Consider the following 16,841-nt stretch of genomic DNA (forward strand, 5'->3'; position numbering starts at 1 on the left):
AAGAAGGAGCTTAGTAAAGAGGATATAAAAAATAATTTTATTATTATTAAAAAGCAGTACTTCTTAAGCTATTACTAAAAAGCTTATTTAGCTAGTTTAATATTATTAAATATACGAAGTAAATAAAAAGTAATTAGACTATATTTCCTTAATATAACTAGACTACTTACTAATTTAATAGTCCTACTTAACTTAGTTATACTAATTAAAAAGATTATAAATACTAAGTAAGTAATTAGTAATATTAAAAAAGCTATTAACTAGGTATTAATAGCGTTTATTATTAATTAGTTAATACTTAAAAAGGCTAGCGAGCTTTATAATTAATTAAAGTTATTTATAAAACTTAGTTTAGATTATAATACTTAACGACTATTATTTAAAAAAATAAAAAAAGTATTTAGTAAGTAAGCCTATTATTTAGTAATATTTTAATACTATATTCGAGTTTTAAAAGCTAAAATTAACTAATTAAAGTTGTAAAAAAAGAAAAATATATTAATAAACTTAAATACTAAGTTTATAAATATTTAGGATATATAAAGAGCTTAAGAGGACTTTAATAACTATTTAGTTAGTTTTAATTAATTTATAAAAGTCGAATTACTTAAGGAGAATAATAACTATATTATAATAATAATAAAAAATAATTAATTAATTAAGTATAGTTAGTAGCGATGTTTTAATACTATGTTTTAATAGGGTAGCTAAAAGGGGGGGGTGGCTAAAAGGGGGTGGGTCGACTTATTTTAGAGAAATCTAGCGAGGGGCGATGCAAAACGCTCAAGATCTTAAGTACGATGACGATTCTTATTTCAAGTAAGTAGTCGTGCGTGAATCGCCTACATAGTGTCTTTTGTAATATATCGACAGAAGCTTACCAGTTAATCCCATTTACAGGGCTTATATCTCCGTCTCTTTGGTCACTCTGGGTAAAAAGGCCACTTCCAGACTCTCTTAAGACCAAGACTGAGAATTTGCATACATGGCTCCAACGGGCAGAAGATGGATATGAAGACGGAGATAGAGAGTCCACAATCATCCCACTCAAGGGTCGCAAAGATGAAATCAATCATATCATCCGAAGCTTGGCTGACAACGCTGCATCTTTGATACAGCTGCACCCCCCTTCTGAGAAGACGGCCACCAACCGTGCTCTCAACACGATCGAAAGAGGGCAACTGTCTCTAATGCAACAAGAGGGTCGGATGATACCGCAGGAAAAGTTTGACCCAAAAGTTCTCGCAGAGGTAGTGGGAAAGGCGCTATTTCAAGTTCGTGAGAATGGGTGGGTTTCCGTTTTCATGTCTCCCGTATATCATTCATACATGTGTTCACACTTGTCTGATCAGTCTCCAGACTTTCTAACCATGAAGAAGAGGAGGAGGAAGACGCAGAGGCTCCCGAAATAACGCCAGAAATGCTGCGTAAATCCATCCAAAAGTTATCCGCTCTTCGTGAGAGAGAGAACAATCCAAGTAGTTCAGATTCAATGGGAACGTCACTGGGGCGGGCAGAGTTCGCCGCTTCAAGGGTCGATTCAAGTAAGCAAGATCTTGAACTGTTTATAATGGCGTCGGGACAACTGTCGGCACAGATTTCGCAGTCCAAGTCCAATGGACCTCGGTGACTTGATGAATTAATGCAAAAGTCGATGTCATAGTATAGTATATATAGGATACCTTACTCATCTGAGGTGAAGCAATCAGATGCCCAGTTTGAAACCACAGTCGAGGCTACCTATTCTTGGTGCATTATTTTCTGAAAGGGCCTCTGGTGAAGGTAGCTGAACCGGACTTTAGAGAAACGTGGCAAACGCGGCAGCTTTTGGTCAAGAGAGCCAGGCTGCGCTGTTGAGGTTTCCCCACGAGATACGAGAACTTATCCATTGCTTGAGCCTCAAACTCGCCAGCGTCTTGACGCCAGCGAGGTCTCTCCCTGGCTACTCCCGGCAAAGCTCACATCCTAGCCGCAAGTCGCGTTGTCGTTCGAATCTGGGCCCAAGCTGGTTGTGCGTGTGGGAAAGTACTTTTGCTTGCCGCCGGGGTTGCTAAGGTTGATCATGTCAGGTAACGTCGAGCAACAAAGACACACGAACAGCGTCACTGTGATCTGAAGAAGAACATAGATCAACAAAGATGTTAGAACAGCACTACTGTGGTTTGATCAATCGTCCAAAAAACACTTAAACTCTGCAACAAAGGAGAACAGTGAGCCCCCAAATGTATTTGACCTGTTTTCCCTCGCCATCCCGATTTCATGTTTCGTTAGCTCCTTATCTTGATTTCGTCACTCGCATCACCAAAGATGGAGTCGCATTCCAACCTCCATGCCGAGGAACTGTATGACCGCTTACTCTCACTCGAGGGAGCCACGGTTCAAAAGACATCTCTCACACAAATCAGTCCTTTATCCCGCGTAGTGAGAACAATGATCGTCATCTTTGAGCTCACCACCAAGACTTTGGCACGCGAGCTCAAAATAGAATACTCCGTTGAATACGATCTAGAGCTAAGGAGTCTAGAAGGGAGCCTTGCGAGACTTAAAAGATGTCACAATGATTATCAATGCTCCGACGGGCATTCGGAGCTGCCGCATGAGTGGCATACGGCAAGGTTCAATGTCTTGAGCGGAATTGCATACGAGCTCATGTGCTGTACGTACCAGGGCCCCTCTGGAGCTTTGAACGGTTTTTCTTGAAGATTAATGGAAGTTAATCATCTTACCCCGTGCATAGGGCTCAACATGGAGCAAAGACCGGGGGAACTCAAACAAGTTAAGCCACTGGTGCGATTTCTCAAAAGGCACAGAAAGGGCCCCGATGATAGCGCAAAGGATCAATATACCGAGAAGGCCGAAGACGAAAAAGACAACGAGACGCTCGAGTTGATGCAGGAGGCAAAGAGTAACGGCGGAGACAGCACAATTTATGGACTGATACGAGATGCTCGCGAGTGGGGATACAATCACGGATTTTTGGCTATAGAGTCCGATGCTGCCCACGAAGACTTCAATATCAGGGTGACAAACTTAGCAGCATACACCATCTCCTTGGAGTTTTTGCAGTTCAAACGAATAAAAGATGAAGGTTCTGAAAAGGCCCTCAGCCGCATGCTAAATAAGCTTCGTGAGGGGAAGTATGTTGACATTTCTCTATCATCTGTCTTCTGCCGCTAAATATGTTTTCACTTGGCTGACACTCTCGGAGGCTTGAGCGGGAAGATGCGAAACTCCTAAAGGAACACGAGGCGGCTATAGTGAACGGCGCGTGGTACGCGGCTCCGAACCCGCTCTCTAGCGAGGACAAAGAAGGCACCAAAGTCATCGATGAGGAGTCACAGCACATTCGAGATCGGACGATTAGGGAAATCTTTGGGAGAGTAGGCAAGATTTTCGCCGCGGTAGGGCATGACTTGTACGAACCCGAGCGTCATGACGTCGGCGAGGGCGAGATAGAGGCTTAAATAGTAGACGGCCCTCTCGTAGGCTGATGACAGAAATTGACGGGGAAATCTGGCTTTAGTGATTTCAATCGTGTACTTATGCTCATGGCGTTGCGGTCTAAGTTGAAGATAATTTGGTCTCGCCGCCAAATATAAGACTAAATGGCGTGTTGGAAAGAGTTTAGATGTTGTAAGGCCTCAAACGCGATTAAATGAAGAAGACGTCTGACTGCTTGGCCCTTGAATACAGTAGGTGTTTGGTTTCTTTGAATTATACATGTAGATATCTCAGTATTCTATCAATCGGGGTCTCTGGTCACTGAATGCTCGAGGTATCGCCCTGACAACCCCGCCAAAGCCCATGACCCAGCTACAAGTCAGATTGCTATGGAGCGTCTGGTTCGATAACACATAGGAAAGCATCACTGGTAACCGCGAGGGGCTAGCGAGGTGGACCATGTCAGATGATGTCTTCAACAAAGACATGAACAGCGTTATTGTGATCTGAGAATTCATGGACCAAAGGTATCCAGACTCTTTGACAAAGAACAGCGAACAGTGAACCTTCATATGGATATTTAAACTTCTCTCGCTCGTCATTACCATGTGTTTCAATCTAGGTCTATCCTATGTTCGCCATCTTCCCACGTCACGTTGCAAAAGATGGAGTTATCAAATGATAGCAAGAATGCTAACCAACACAATAACGAGCTCACAATCTTGGAGTCAGACGCCCAAGAGACATCTAATGATAAAGAAATCCACTTAGCCAGCCTTACTAGGGCGACAACCTTTATCTTTGAACTCGCGATGGTGATGTTGGCACGCGATCTCGCAGGAAGCAACGAGTTGGAGGAGGAACTTGCCAGCCTGAAGAGAAGCCTCCGCAGGCTTCAGAAATGCCAGGAAGGGCACATCATTCCTGCTAAGAATTCAGACGATAGCTCCGACGAGGGCGAGGGCTCTACCACGTACCCAAAGGTAGAGGGTAAGTGGCAATCTGAGAAGGGCAAGACTTTGTATCGCATCTCTGGGATTCTTATGTCGAGTAAGTGAAAAGGGCTCCCCTGGAAGTATAGTAAGTTTCTCTTGTGACTTGATGGAAGCTAACAATGCACCCCGTGTTTAGGGCTCATGGCTCCATTGACTTGGACAGAGAAACCATTTCCCCGCCTTCAAGCAGTACGTCAATTTATCAAGGAGACAGAAGCCGGAGGCGGAGATATTGTGATGGATTACCTTCTTACGGCCCCGTTGACTGCCTCTGACAATGGCAAAGACCATATCTGGCCCATCGCGCTTAATTTAGGGGCAGCTACCATACATTTGATGAAGTTGCAGTACGAAGGATACTCCAACCCTGGAGTTGATGAATGTCTTTGAAGGGCATAAGAGAGATCGGTCGAAGACCTCACGCTCACGGAGTACGTTTGCATTTCTATGCTATTTGTGCCAGCTGTCTCTACTTGACTAAACACCATTGTAACAGCCCCTCGGAGTTTGCATCGTCAATCCTTCGATTTAAACGGGCGTGCAGAGTGTCGGACAAGTCATTCGATGCGTGGAAGGAGACTGAACTGCATCCTGACAAGTACGACACATCGTTCCACCCATGGTCGGCGGGTTGGATCGAATATATGACAGCTATGAGGAGGGCAACTTACATGGAATTCTTCATGGATTCATCATCGGTTCAGAAAACCCAGACAAATCAAAAAGCGAACGAATGAACACAGCATGTCTGTCGACTTGCGCCCTCTTCCGCGGCCTCATCGACGTCATGACGACAGCGGGGTATTTCTCAACGACCCCGCCAAAGCTCGCAACCTGCCCATAACTTTCGTTGCTGTCAGCACCCGAGATCAAGTTAGCTATATATGTCATATAAAAAGTCTTCAATAAAGTCTCATCAAAGTGCTTTAATGATTGAAAATACCAATATCGAGTACAGACGTGAAGGCTGGCGCGACTCACCATGTGGCCCAATGATGAATCATAGACCAAAAAAACCACCTAACCTCAAAAAACCTCACACGACATTCCTCACCTCTCAACTTCACTCATAAAACAAACCTACCTCAATCCGCATCCATCACCCTCGACCTCCATTCATCGCCATCACCAAACCCATGACCATCCGAACCCTCTCAACCCGCCGCATATCCCAACTAACCCATCACCTCCAATCCTCACCAAACTCATCGCGCACCATGTCCTCCTCCCCATCAACATCAAAAGCCTCACCAGGCCCAGCGCCCTGGCGCGCCCCCTTCCTCAAAAACGTAAACGACATGGCCTCACCAGAATTCAACCTCGCAACAATCCACTCCTCCTCCTCATCCTCTTCCTCTCTCACCCCCCGCCTCCGCACCGTAATCTTCCGCGGCCTCTGGGCCTCCCTCCCAGTCAACCCAAAAAACACAGCAGACCTCAACCCGCCCCTCTACGAATCCGATCTCCTGACCCTAACAACCGACGCCCGCATGGCAAAAGTGCCCGACTTCCTGACTTCCAACGGAGAAAAAGACGACGTCAAGAAATCAGGCGGCGGCGGCCCCGTAGAAGCATGCTTCTGGACCGACGCAAAAGTCCAATGGCGCATCCGCGGCGAAGCCTTCCTCCTCGGCCCGGACATCGACTCCTCCTCCGGCGCCAAAGCGCTCCGCGAGCACCTCCTAGCCCGCATGCGCACCGTCACCCCAGCAGACGCCAAACGCCGCCGCGAACAAGACATCCCCTCCGGCAAAACCGTCATCGGCACCTCGGAACAGGACTGGTCCTTCGCCCGCGAGGTCACGGCGCACTTTGGAAACTTGTCGCCCATGATGCGCGGCACGTTCAGGAACCCGGTCCCGGGGACGTCCCGCGCCGCGAACCCGCCCTCGGACACGCTGAAGCTGGGGCAAAAGGTCGAGGACCTGGAGGACGAGGTCGCGAGGGAGAATTTCCGGGTCGTGGTGATTGTGCCGACCGAGGTGGATCAGACGGACTTGAGCGCCTCGGAGGACCCGAGACGGTATCTGTACCGGTTTGTCGGGGCCGAGGCCGAGGGGGAGGAGACGGAGGGTGCGGAGAGGGTGAATGGGTGGGAGAAGATTGAGCTGTGGCCGTAGATGAGAGGTCTCGGTGACCATGATTGGATTAGATCCGTTGACTACTCCGTGTGCAAGGTAGAATCAAGACATCACTGGCTATAGACTTTACGGTCCAACAGGAGGCGTCGCAAGCTACCCAAAGAACATCATCATTCTGAGCCCATTTCACGCGCGCCTTCACATCATCATCGTACAATTGTTTGCGCCTCAAAACGTGGAAGATGTGCCAACGGAGCGCTAGCCTCAAGCAGCAGACCGAAAGTCCGAACCCCCAGGTCTTCGTACCTACCGAAACAACTCTCATAACTTGGTCAGACTCGTTACAGAAAAAGCAGATGGCTGACTACCAAGTACTAGTAGGTACCATGTTGCATGTCGCACGTCGAGGGGGGAAAAAGTCAAGCTACCAGGCCGAGCCGTGCCGTGCTTACACCCCCTCTTCAAAGGTTCACCGGTCGATCAGAAGAGAGAGAGAGAAAAAAAGAGACCGGACACATCATCCACATTGCGACTCTTCGCCCGAAGCAGGCCTTGTTCCCTTTGCTGGCGCTGTTGGAACAGGGGTGTGAGAGAGAAAGAGACTCTGAACGAGTGTTCCAACACCCAAGTCTCCGTAAGTAAGCTGGGCAAGGAGTGGTACTCAGCGGGCCCCAATGGCCGGCTCCCGTTTTAGGAAAATGGTACGTCCGATGGGATCTGCATGACTGCGCGGGATGGGAGATGTTCTCACGCATGTGAGAGGAAGGAGAGAAAGCAAAGTTCCCCATGAAGTCCGAGTTGGCGAATTGGGATCCTTGCGGATAGGGCCTTGCTGTTGCAACGTGTTGTGACCTGTAACTTGTCGAGGCCTGTTGGTCGAAAGAGTCGGCTGCCGGCGTATGGAGTAACCATCACTACTACACAGTAGATATGCATGCATGTTTCCACGATACGATAGAGCCGCTGCTGGACGCGCGGGCTTGCGTGATCGCGATGCGGCGCGTACGTACCAAGTATGGTAACAATTCTCCGAACCATGGATGAAGAAAGGCGCCGAACGACGCGGGCATTGCTGCTTCCCGTCCGCGTCGGAAGCTTAGGTTCAATTTTAGTTTTGGTCTTTACTCTTCGTCAACGCGGCCTCTGGAAGGTCGGATACGGTCGGGTCGGTAGTCTGTATCCACAGCAATTCTGTCCCGGTGGGGGAGAGGAGAAACTCCAGAGGGAGAAAAAGGGTAAATTGAGTGAGGGAGAGCAATATCGACACAGAATCGTCTCGAAGACGGCCGCTCATGGATAGCCCTGCCACAAACCACATGGCACTTCCGATCAGAACAGCCAAGCTTGTACTCCAACCTCTTGCAAGTCAGCCGATCCCAGGCGAGCTTCAGAGGATAGAGGAGCGACTTTACGGGGTTGAAACGAGATGAAGAACACTTGTTGACGGTTGACCACGTCTGTCCTTCCCCCCATCCACCAAACTTGTTCCGTTGCTCGTTGCTACTGTAACGAAATCGACGGGTTTTGCATCCCGAATAGGGCGATCGCACCGATGAGCGGATGAACATCCCCAGTTCGAGTGGAAGCTCTGAGTGGGCGGACGCTAGCAGACGATAGCCACCAACCCCTCGAGAGCAAGAAAAAATCAAATCAAATCGTAAAGCCACAACTTCCCAGCCTGTCCCCGTCGCTAGTCAGTCAATTCCACATGGCAGCCATGATAGCTCTAAACCACAAAGGAGAGCGCTCCCCACTCCGGATCTGGCAGCGCTGCTTCCGCGAATACTTGGCGGGCGGCCGGCCGTCTTTCTGCGCGTAGCGTGATTACAGGGAGAAACAAGTTGACTAGGAGGTTAGGCGAAGGAAGAGAGCAGGGGCATCTTTCTCTCTCTTGTTTTCACTCACTCACTGTTCAGACTCCAGCAGCCTGCTTCCTTCTTGTTCCGGCGGGTCATTCAGGACACGAGATACGAGACTCGAGGAAGGGCAGCAGATATCAGGCCATCCCCACGAAGAGGATATGCAGCCCCATGTGCGATGACAAGATGCATAGTATGTCTGTACTTCGTACTTCGAGGATATGCCCCGTTCGGCCCCGGGCCCCTCCCCTTCTTCGTGAATCGCGACGGCAATGGCGTGTTCAACAATTCGCCGTTTTTTTTTAACCTCGCGTTAGAGGCAATACGGCGTGTCGGTTGAACGCGTGGGTATGTCAGGGCAAAATTGCAGCATCCGTCTATAGTTCGAGCTGCAGCTAGCGATCGGTATCCCCTGCGTGCTGTGGGTGACTCGATGCCAGCTGCCACTAGACGGTTCCGTCCTGAGTATGTGATTGATGGGTCGTTGGCGGAAGCGCGCGGAGTTTCTTGCAACATCGTGTGCGCGCACTGCGCGAACAAGACGGGCCCTGTTCTGACTCTGGATTCGTCAATGGCCAGGGTCCCCAAACTCTAAACCGCGCGACGGGGCCAAGTTGTTTTCGTAAAGACGACGTAACTCACTGAGCTCTAAACTCATAAATCACTGCGGAAGCTCCCCCGCGCGCGCTTCATCAGTTGTCTCCCACGTGCGTGTGAGGCTGTCGACGGCGCCGGATGCAAAAGGAGGCGGCGTTCCATCAGCGGTCGGCCACCGATCATCTCCGCATCGTACAAGCCGATAGCCCCCCAACGAAAGACGATCCGGCACATGCATTGCTCGCCTAACCGCCGAGGCAGCATCACGAGATCAGGTGCCGTGAATCAATGGAGCTCGCTTGTGTTGATTCGTTGCCTCCTACTCCAGCGTGTCCCGTTCTTTGTCGACATACGACAGCTCGTAGGTTGCCAACCGATTCTATTGAGGATCCGCCTTGTTGCAGGCCCTTCTCCCCCCCAAAAAAATGACTGTATCGCACCTCTCAAGGGGACGCTGCCACTCATGTAAGCGGTGCAGCTAGGGAAGCTGTTGGTGTGGATGGGTGGCCCCTGGAAGGTTTACATGCAGATGAGAGATGATTTCGTAGGATATTAGCTGCCACACTGTGAAGAGAACTTCAGATCGATCAGAGCTTCAAAGTGACCTCTGCCCCGTCATAATGAGCTTGCAAGTAAAAGCCTAGTTAGGAGCCAAACAGCGCTCGTGCGTCGTCCTCAGACACTTTAATTTGTCGACGCTGGAATCCGGCCAAGGTTCCTCCTGGATGATCTCGAACACGTACGCGTAGTCGCTTCGTCCCGCGGATCGACTTGAGTACCGAGTGCTATCCAGAACGAGTGCTGAAGAAGGAGCAGAGTTACTTACTGCAGGTTGGCCAAACGAGGAACAAAATGCTTTTTCCTACATGTGCTTCGGCACCTATGCTGCTTGCTCAGTGCACTGAGCCCTGTTACATTTGCAGGTCAGTTCCAACACGGACGGAGGTAGCATGCCGGCCGCACTGCGCGTGTTTTAAGGCTATGAGCGACAACATGCAGTGTCAAACGTCAGATTGATGACTTTCCTGATACGCAAGGCCACTCTTGCCCACCTGCGCGAGTGGAATGTAGTCTCTCTGAGATCGGACATGGCGCCGCATCGAACTCGGAGAAACCTGCCGCTCGTCATGGGATATCGCAAACCGCGTAGCGGCCAATATGCATGTCGCCGTTCTCTGAACAAACTCGGGCGTGTGGGTGTTGGCGACGTCTTTGTATGGCTGAAGATGCTTCACCGTGGTTTTCGGGTCTGGTACCCAGTCCTCACCCTGTCGCCCTGCCGATGAGCTGCATTGCGTGTTCAATTCGCGAACTCCCAACGTGATCCAGGGTAAAGCTGCCCTTTTCTGCTTGCCGCAACATGGGACCGAGTTTGCAATAGGAGCTCCACCAGGACACATCTTCTCCAAGCCGTTTCCGCCCGCTATACTCGCGGCCGCGATGATACCGGAAGACTTGGCCGACTTGAACTTGCATCATAAACCCTCAGCTGCCCGCCCAGAGAGCTTGCCGCCATCGAATAAGGGGTCAGCGTTTGGAGGGTCAACTCAATGGCGCTGCCGCTTTCATGGAAACACAGGGCTGATGAACGCTTTATCGTTGGCAACTTGCAGACTTCCTGACGACTTATAGGCTGTACCTATGTACCTCTACTTCGTAGAATTCGGAGAAATAGGTGTACGAGCTGCTTTGGTCAGGGTGGACTGGCGCATCTTGAGAGAACGGGGGTCTCCCTGACACCAGTATCGACTGTTTCGCGGGCACCTCTACTAACCGTCTCAATGAGTTGCCTGACTTTGCCCCGGTTGCTCCGGGCGGAGGGAGCCGGGCAGCTCGTTCGTTACAATTGACAGGCTGCCCGTCTCGTTGTGTTCTCATTTGACCGTTTCTAGTTAGACGGTCCGATTGGAGACTGACTGGGCTTCTGCTGCGTCAGAACATCAGTTGGCTGTAACCAACAAGTTTGCGGGGTAATAATGTGTTCAGCAGAGTTGACTGATGCGCTCACCGATTATCACCACACTGGCTAGACACACCCTATAGCGGGTTGTGTGTAGGCATAGATACAGACCGGTACGTCCATCCTAGGTAGTCCGTTTTCTCAGACCCTTCGTTGACAAACCCCGTGGAAGCCCGGACAAGGTGTAATTATCAGATCGGTAGCCGGGCGATTGTGGCTTGTGTCGTTAACCTTCTTCATCTATGAGTACGCGTGAATAAGCTCTTAACCGTGGACAAGGTCAGTGCCACCAGCCACCTGCGTTCCCTGTGCCTCGCTCACTGTGAAGAGTATTCGACTTGTGTATCCGCAGTGCGTAGGCGACCGGCCTTGACGAACATTGGCATTGTCAGCCAAAAACACCTGCGATTCATCTTATGTATTACTCCGTAGACTTCTTTGAGCGAGAGCCCATATCGGGTGGCATAGGATGCGCAGGGGCCAAGAGCCAGAAGTGAAAAGACGTAGAACCAGTTGCTGGCGGTCTGGCAAAACCGCCAACGCATCAAAATAAAACTAACTGAATGAATGATGGGTCAGATGGTTGGGACTAGAGGCGGGCAGGCCGCTTGATCTGCAGCGGCATGCATGAGCAAGCGAGAGAACAAGGAGGCCGCAAGAGAGGATCGCACGCTGCAGGCATCGAGTGGATGGACAGGTGGCCGTTGGATGCATGAGCTGCAGAGACAGCGTCGTCTCCCCGCTTTGATTGATGAATGAGGGAGGCTGCGCCGGCCTCGTCCATCGGAAGTCTGAGGCCCGGCTATTGGCGTGGATGCGGTTCTCACCAACGAAAGCACTGAAGACGTGTGCGTTTTGTGATGGAGAGAATCCTCCTTTTGAGGCTCTGAGCGTCATTTCCGGTTAGTGTTATCAGCAGCGTTGGATGATTCGGCTTGAAGTTAAAGGTGCCACTGGAAGAAAGTGCCATCGCATCCTCATCCAACTGCCATCAGCGTTGGGGACTGGACCCTGGACCTTTCTTTGCCTACCGACTGTTGCTGTTAATAACTCAAGGCACAAGCCAGACTTGGACAGTTCTGCAGTGCAAGGTCACGAGCGGCGGACAAGGTTTGAGCTGCGAGATTGAACTCTCCGGGCGTCTTCTTTTTTGCCTCGCAATAGTGTTAATCTGAGTTATCAGTACGAATGAAGTCGGGCAAATTTTTAGGCGTGGTGAGACCCGAAATTGAAGCCGTTGACCAGCCGCCGATGGCCAGAATGAGCGTCTGGACAATGGCACGAGTACCTACGGAGTCGAGGAGGAATAGGGCTAGTTAGTAGTGGCGATCGACGGGGCCCGTTGCTTTGAGATGTTTCATCCTTGCTTGTCTCCGCTAAATGATTTGTTCGAGAAGGCCTGGAAGATACTGTGTTTGGTCCCCTATCCGTACACTTTGTGGCTGCGGTCTGGAAGCTCGGAGCTGCGTTCGCCATGGTCGAGCGACTTACTGCCAGGGAGGGAGGGGAAGAACAAGAGGGTTGCAGCAGACTGTGATTTTCGAAACCGCTTTGAGGATCCAGAGGTTGAGCGATGAGGACTTCCCGAACGTATAGTGCGCTTGGTTTGGTTTCCAAGCATAGCCAGCACCTGAGCAGGACTGACGGCCAATATGGTATGATCCATGCCCTTAGCATCAACTTTTCTCGCTTTTCGATCCTTTCGGGCCTGCTTTCGTAGGCGGTTTTGTGTTGTCGTATCTGTGGTCGCCGATCTTCTCGGCCGGCAGCCGACACGGTATCTCGCATTGTCCGGCAGGCGGTATTCTTCCCGTGATAGACAGTTGAAATGGCACGGCCGCCCGAGAGTTTTGCAGTTTTGCAATTCAACAGCGCCGATCGTACACCAACCAGTCGCAGGCTCTGATGCTAGGTTGTATTTAATTCCTTATTATTGGCGCTGTTAATAAGACCTCAAGCACGGACATGGCAAGGGCAGTCGATGGTCCACTGGCGCCCGTGCAAAGTTAACGGCGCAGACGGCACCGTATGTCGGAGCCACGTCCGATGTGAGAAACTGAGAATTTCTATGAAGGCTGGGGCGGTGACGGCTGCTGCCCAAGAAGGTTTGGTCGATGTGCCGAATTCGTATCGTGATAGGGCTAAGAAGGCACCACTAGGTGAAAACGCATTAGGTGCAAAAGAAGATTGACGACTCGTCATTTTCTTATGAGACTAGGTCTCGGGGTAGACCACTAGTATGTCTCTGATTAGCGCTGCTTGGGTATGTCGGGCATCCATCATTCCAATCGAGAAACACGAAGAGGAGCCCTGAGGCTTTTGTGAAGACTGCTTGAGCCCTGAGCAGCCAGGCAAGGCAAGGCAAGGCAAGGATGTCATGTGCCAGAGCCGGTGCCTTTGTGTTGTCTCCAGAGACGGCTGATGGCGTTGCCCTCCTCATCAGAAAAGGCTGCGACTCGGCGGGGGAACAGGACGCGGACTCTGGGCGTCTGGTGTAGGTAGTGCAAGCAACGGCCGTAAACCTCCTCGACGTCGGGGGCGTTGCATCGTAAGTATCGTGTGGGTGATGGCCGGGTGGTCAGTCAGGTACATAGGCGGCCGGAGGAGGCGCTTTTCTGACTCTGCCACTTCCGTGCCGCACTTTGCATGTTGCCGCAAGACGGTGCAGCTGCATGTCAGTGCTAGGCCGCCGGGGCTTGGCCATCCGTGGCCGTACACCAACGCCTCGATCGAAATCGGAAAGGTTGAGATAAGGTCAAGTACGTAACGTGGAGAGCCGCTGTGTTATGTGAGGAGAAGTGTCCCTTCACACCGTTTTCAACAAGCAATTGAGAGTTGGATTTCTTGCTGTGATTTTGGCCAATTGATGGCTGCACTGAGAACGACTGACTCACAGTGACGAGACTCCCTCATCGCTGTGATCAATGTGCAGTTCATCCGCGCCGATGAAAGATAGATCTCAGCTCCATGTTGTAAAAGCCTATGGTGGCTTGGTTGAGAAACATTCTGGCTTCTGCCAATGGCGAGATTGACCGTACCTAGTTAGACTTTTGATAGACTTGTTGTGTGCGGGTGTGCGTACTTCGAGCCCCAATGCCATAGGTAGTCCCTGGCGGCGAGACATTAGATTGAACGTCAACCGTTGAGCCCACTGCCTCATAACCGCCCTCACTAATACTCCATATTACTCCGTACAGGCAGCGTATATGGAGAAGAGCTGGCTGGGGTCGGGATCTGCAGCTATTGTGTTCGCGAATACGTTCCATGCGACGTGCCAGCGTGCCCATCACTTCCGCCGCGTTGAAGCCATGTGGGACGGATAGAGCAAGCGATGCAGAACACCACACCAAAGTGATATTCTCGCGGGACCACGTTCTGTTCCTGAAGTAATGGCGGCCAGTCATTGAACGATAGCTCAATACGCCCCCAGTGATGACGACTGGTTTCGCAGTGAGGGTACAGGAAGTGGTGGGAGACAGTTAAGTAGATGTTGCTTTGAATCGATATTCTCGACTTCGAAAGATTTGACTTGGAGGGTTGAAGGCTAGTGTAGTACAGTAGCGTACTGGGTAAGGGCCAGTGAGTGGCGGTAGGCCCCGTCAGAAAAGTAAAGCTCAAGATCTTCGCGCGGCGTGCGGCGTGCGGCCTGCAGGTGGATGGAGTCGCTAGTATTCATAGTGCCATGTACTATGGAGACGAGGCGGGCTTCAAAAGACGATGAGCCGCCATTCCCCCGTGTCAAGTCGTCGTCCAGTATCCGCTGGCAGACATGGAGAAGGAGATGGACATGGATGTCCAGGGTCCTGTTTTTGTTGTGACCGAGAATGGAGATTTCCGATTCTCCCTTGCATGTGTGGACAGTGTGGGTGACTGAGTGCGTTCGAAACGATCATCAGATCAAGCGTGAAGCGTCCATCAAGTGTATGTAGACGGGAGTGTGAGATGTCAGAGCTGAGAGATTGGAAGGTACATCCGAACCCCGGCACCCGTCTTTTTTGAAGCCGAAGCCGAAGCACTTCAACTTTGTAGGTCGTATTGCATTGTAATCTGATTATTCGAAAGCGAGGCAAAGAGAAGGGTGGACGTTGACGTTGACGAATCCAATGAGACGAGATGAAGATGGAATACTCCGTACGTACCTTGCCTTACACCGTTCGTGGGTACGTACTGCAGGATACTCCGTGTCCGTTCCTTCCATCTTGATTTTGAGATGCTGAGGCAGCAGGTGGTGGTGGTGGTGGTGGTGGTGGGCGTGACCTGGAGGTGAGGTGTTTCCAGTCTGCGGTACAGACTCACAGAGTACGTACCGTCCGGTTTCTTCCCTAGGTAGGTAGGTAAGTTGTGCGCTTCTTTCCTTCTATCCATCCTTCCACCATTCCTTCCCTTCCCTTCCCTTCTCCTCCCCTTCCCGTCCGTTGTCCCCTTCCCATTTCTATCATCCTTCATCCATGGCTCCTTCTTCCTCACAGTGACAACAGTACCCCCGTGAGATCCCCCTGTCTTGCGGAAAGAAGGTACGGGCGTGGGTACGTACCGCTCCCTCCTATGCTGACACCACGCCCCTGGTGTGGAATGTCCGTATGTCCTCTGGGCCCTTGCCCGGCCTGCCACCTCCTCACTCGCTCTCTCCCGTCTCCAGTCTCCAGCCCGATGCGATGCAGCGGTGGTCCTTTCTTGCCCTCGTCCCTTCTCCTCATCCACCCCTCCTCCCTGCTCTCTAACGATGGGACTCCACGTTGGCAGTACGTACCTCAAGACTCTGGTTCCATCTCAGGTCTTCTCCTCCCCTCCTCCTCTTCTCCTGCTTTTTTGCACTGGCTGCATTTGCTTTGCATCCTCTATGCATCGCTCTCGCATACTCCGTACACACACCTACTGAGTACGGCTATTCCGCACCCACACGAAGGCTATCCCGCACCCATACTAGGCCTACTCAAGCAAATAGTGGGCTACACGTGACTGCACAGCCGCAGCAGCCACATTTGACCCGGAATCTCTATTATTCCGGCAGTTCTAGAGGATTAGAAGGCGCAGCTTCCACTGCACCTTCCACAACTGCACCTCCCACAACTGCACCTCCCACAACTGCACCTTCCACTGTCTATTGCACCTTCTACTTTGCCCTCTTCTACCGACTATGCGCGAAGTCAAAACCACGACTTCAGAAGCCAGTCCTTGCTCAGGGAAAATACATCTCTAGAGCCCATATTCTGGTGCTCGGACAGGTACTTATCCTGCTTCAAAAATGACAAAAAAAGGTGGTGTTACGCGTCAAAATAGAAATAATAGGAAGGCGCGCGCCCATGGCCTCACATGTGGCTGCTGCGGCTGTGCAGTCACGTGTAGCCCGCTATTTGCTTGAGTAGGCCTAGTATGGGTGCGGGATAGCCTTCGTGTGGGTGCGGAATAACCGTACTCCACCTACTAAACACACGCATTCTGGCACACATAACAAGTACAGTATACACAACACACACAGCAAACCTTACACAGAGAGAAACAGACGAACAATCGTACCTCTCTCTATTTGACGGCTGCCTTCTCTACCGCTCTTTCTCTCCCCTCTCCAATCTCCTCCTGAGCTGTTGAACAAAGTCCCTGGGTTCCCCCGTTTCCCACCCTACTACCCCACCATCCTTCATTCACATCGCACAACTCGGGGTTCCCTCTCTTCCTCATAATTGATGCTCCCTCTTCCATCTTGTCTCGTCTTTCTCTGTTCTTTGTGCATCATAACGTAGCCTTTGGGTGTCCCCCTCTCCACCATCTTCCGAAGCATCTTCCGAAGCAGATACACATCTGTGCCTCTGTCTTCTTGCAGAATCATCTGCCTACAAACCTCGCCACAAACCTCCATACGGCACAACATCCGCGCCATACCTCACAGATACACGGTAGTCTTTGTTTG

The 16,841-nt window shown here is 50.9% G+C and overlaps 5 protein-coding genes across 5 annotated transcripts; 3 read left to right on the forward strand and 2 right to left on the reverse strand.

Annotated features, from left to right (window-relative positions):
• Positions 1-2,430: 2,430 nt before the first annotated feature.
• On the forward strand, positions 2,431-3,464 carry CABS01_14476 (uncharacterized protein; the record flags this gene model as incomplete). The annotated part of the gene is made up of 3 exons (XM_060547815.1): positions 2,431-2,656; positions 2,738-3,127; positions 3,259-3,464. 3 exons carry the CDS (start codon positions 2,431-2,433, stop codon positions 3,462-3,464), a joined length of 822 nt encoding a protein of 273 aa, XP_060393324.1.
• Positions 3,465-4,106: 642 nt separating this feature from the next.
• CABS01_14477 (uncharacterized protein) lies at positions 4,107-4,826 on the forward strand (the record flags this gene model as incomplete). Its single annotated transcript, XM_060547816.1, has 2 exons — positions 4,107-4,491; positions 4,573-4,826. 2 exons carry the CDS (start codon positions 4,107-4,109, stop codon positions 4,824-4,826), a joined length of 639 nt encoding a protein of 212 aa, XP_060393325.1.
• Positions 4,827-5,653: 827 nt separating this feature from the next.
• Positions 5,654-6,556, forward strand: CABS01_14478 (uncharacterized protein; the record flags this gene model as incomplete). The annotated part of the gene is made up of 1 exon (XM_060547817.1): positions 5,654-6,556. The coding sequence occupies one exon, from the start codon at positions 5,654-5,656 to the stop codon at positions 6,554-6,556; it is 903 nt and encodes a 300-aa protein (XP_060393326.1).
• A 7,415-nt stretch (positions 6,557-13,971) lies between these two features.
• Positions 13,972-14,337, reverse strand: CABS01_14479 (uncharacterized protein; the record flags this gene model as incomplete). The annotated part of the gene is made up of 1 exon (XM_060547818.1): positions 13,972-14,337. The coding sequence occupies one exon, from the start codon at positions 14,335-14,337 to the stop codon at positions 13,972-13,974; it is 366 nt and encodes a 121-aa protein (XP_060393327.1).
• Positions 14,338-14,477: 140 nt separating this feature from the next.
• Positions 14,478-15,630, reverse strand: CABS01_14480 (uncharacterized protein; the record flags this gene model as incomplete). Its single annotated transcript, XM_060547819.1, has 3 exons — positions 14,478-14,693; positions 15,102-15,190; positions 15,468-15,630. The coding sequence occupies 3 exons, from the start codon at positions 15,628-15,630 to the stop codon at positions 14,478-14,480; spliced, it is 468 nt and encodes a 155-aa protein (XP_060393328.1).
• Positions 15,631-16,841: the final 1,211 nt, after the last annotated feature.

Source organism: Colletotrichum abscissum (assembly GCF_030869225.1).
Source record: "Colletotrichum abscissum strain IMI 504890 chromosome Unknown Scaffold_54.1, whole genome shotgun sequence".
In the NCBI taxonomy this organism is placed as follows: domain Eukaryota; kingdom Fungi; phylum Ascomycota; class Sordariomycetes; order Glomerellales; family Glomerellaceae; genus Colletotrichum; species Colletotrichum abscissum.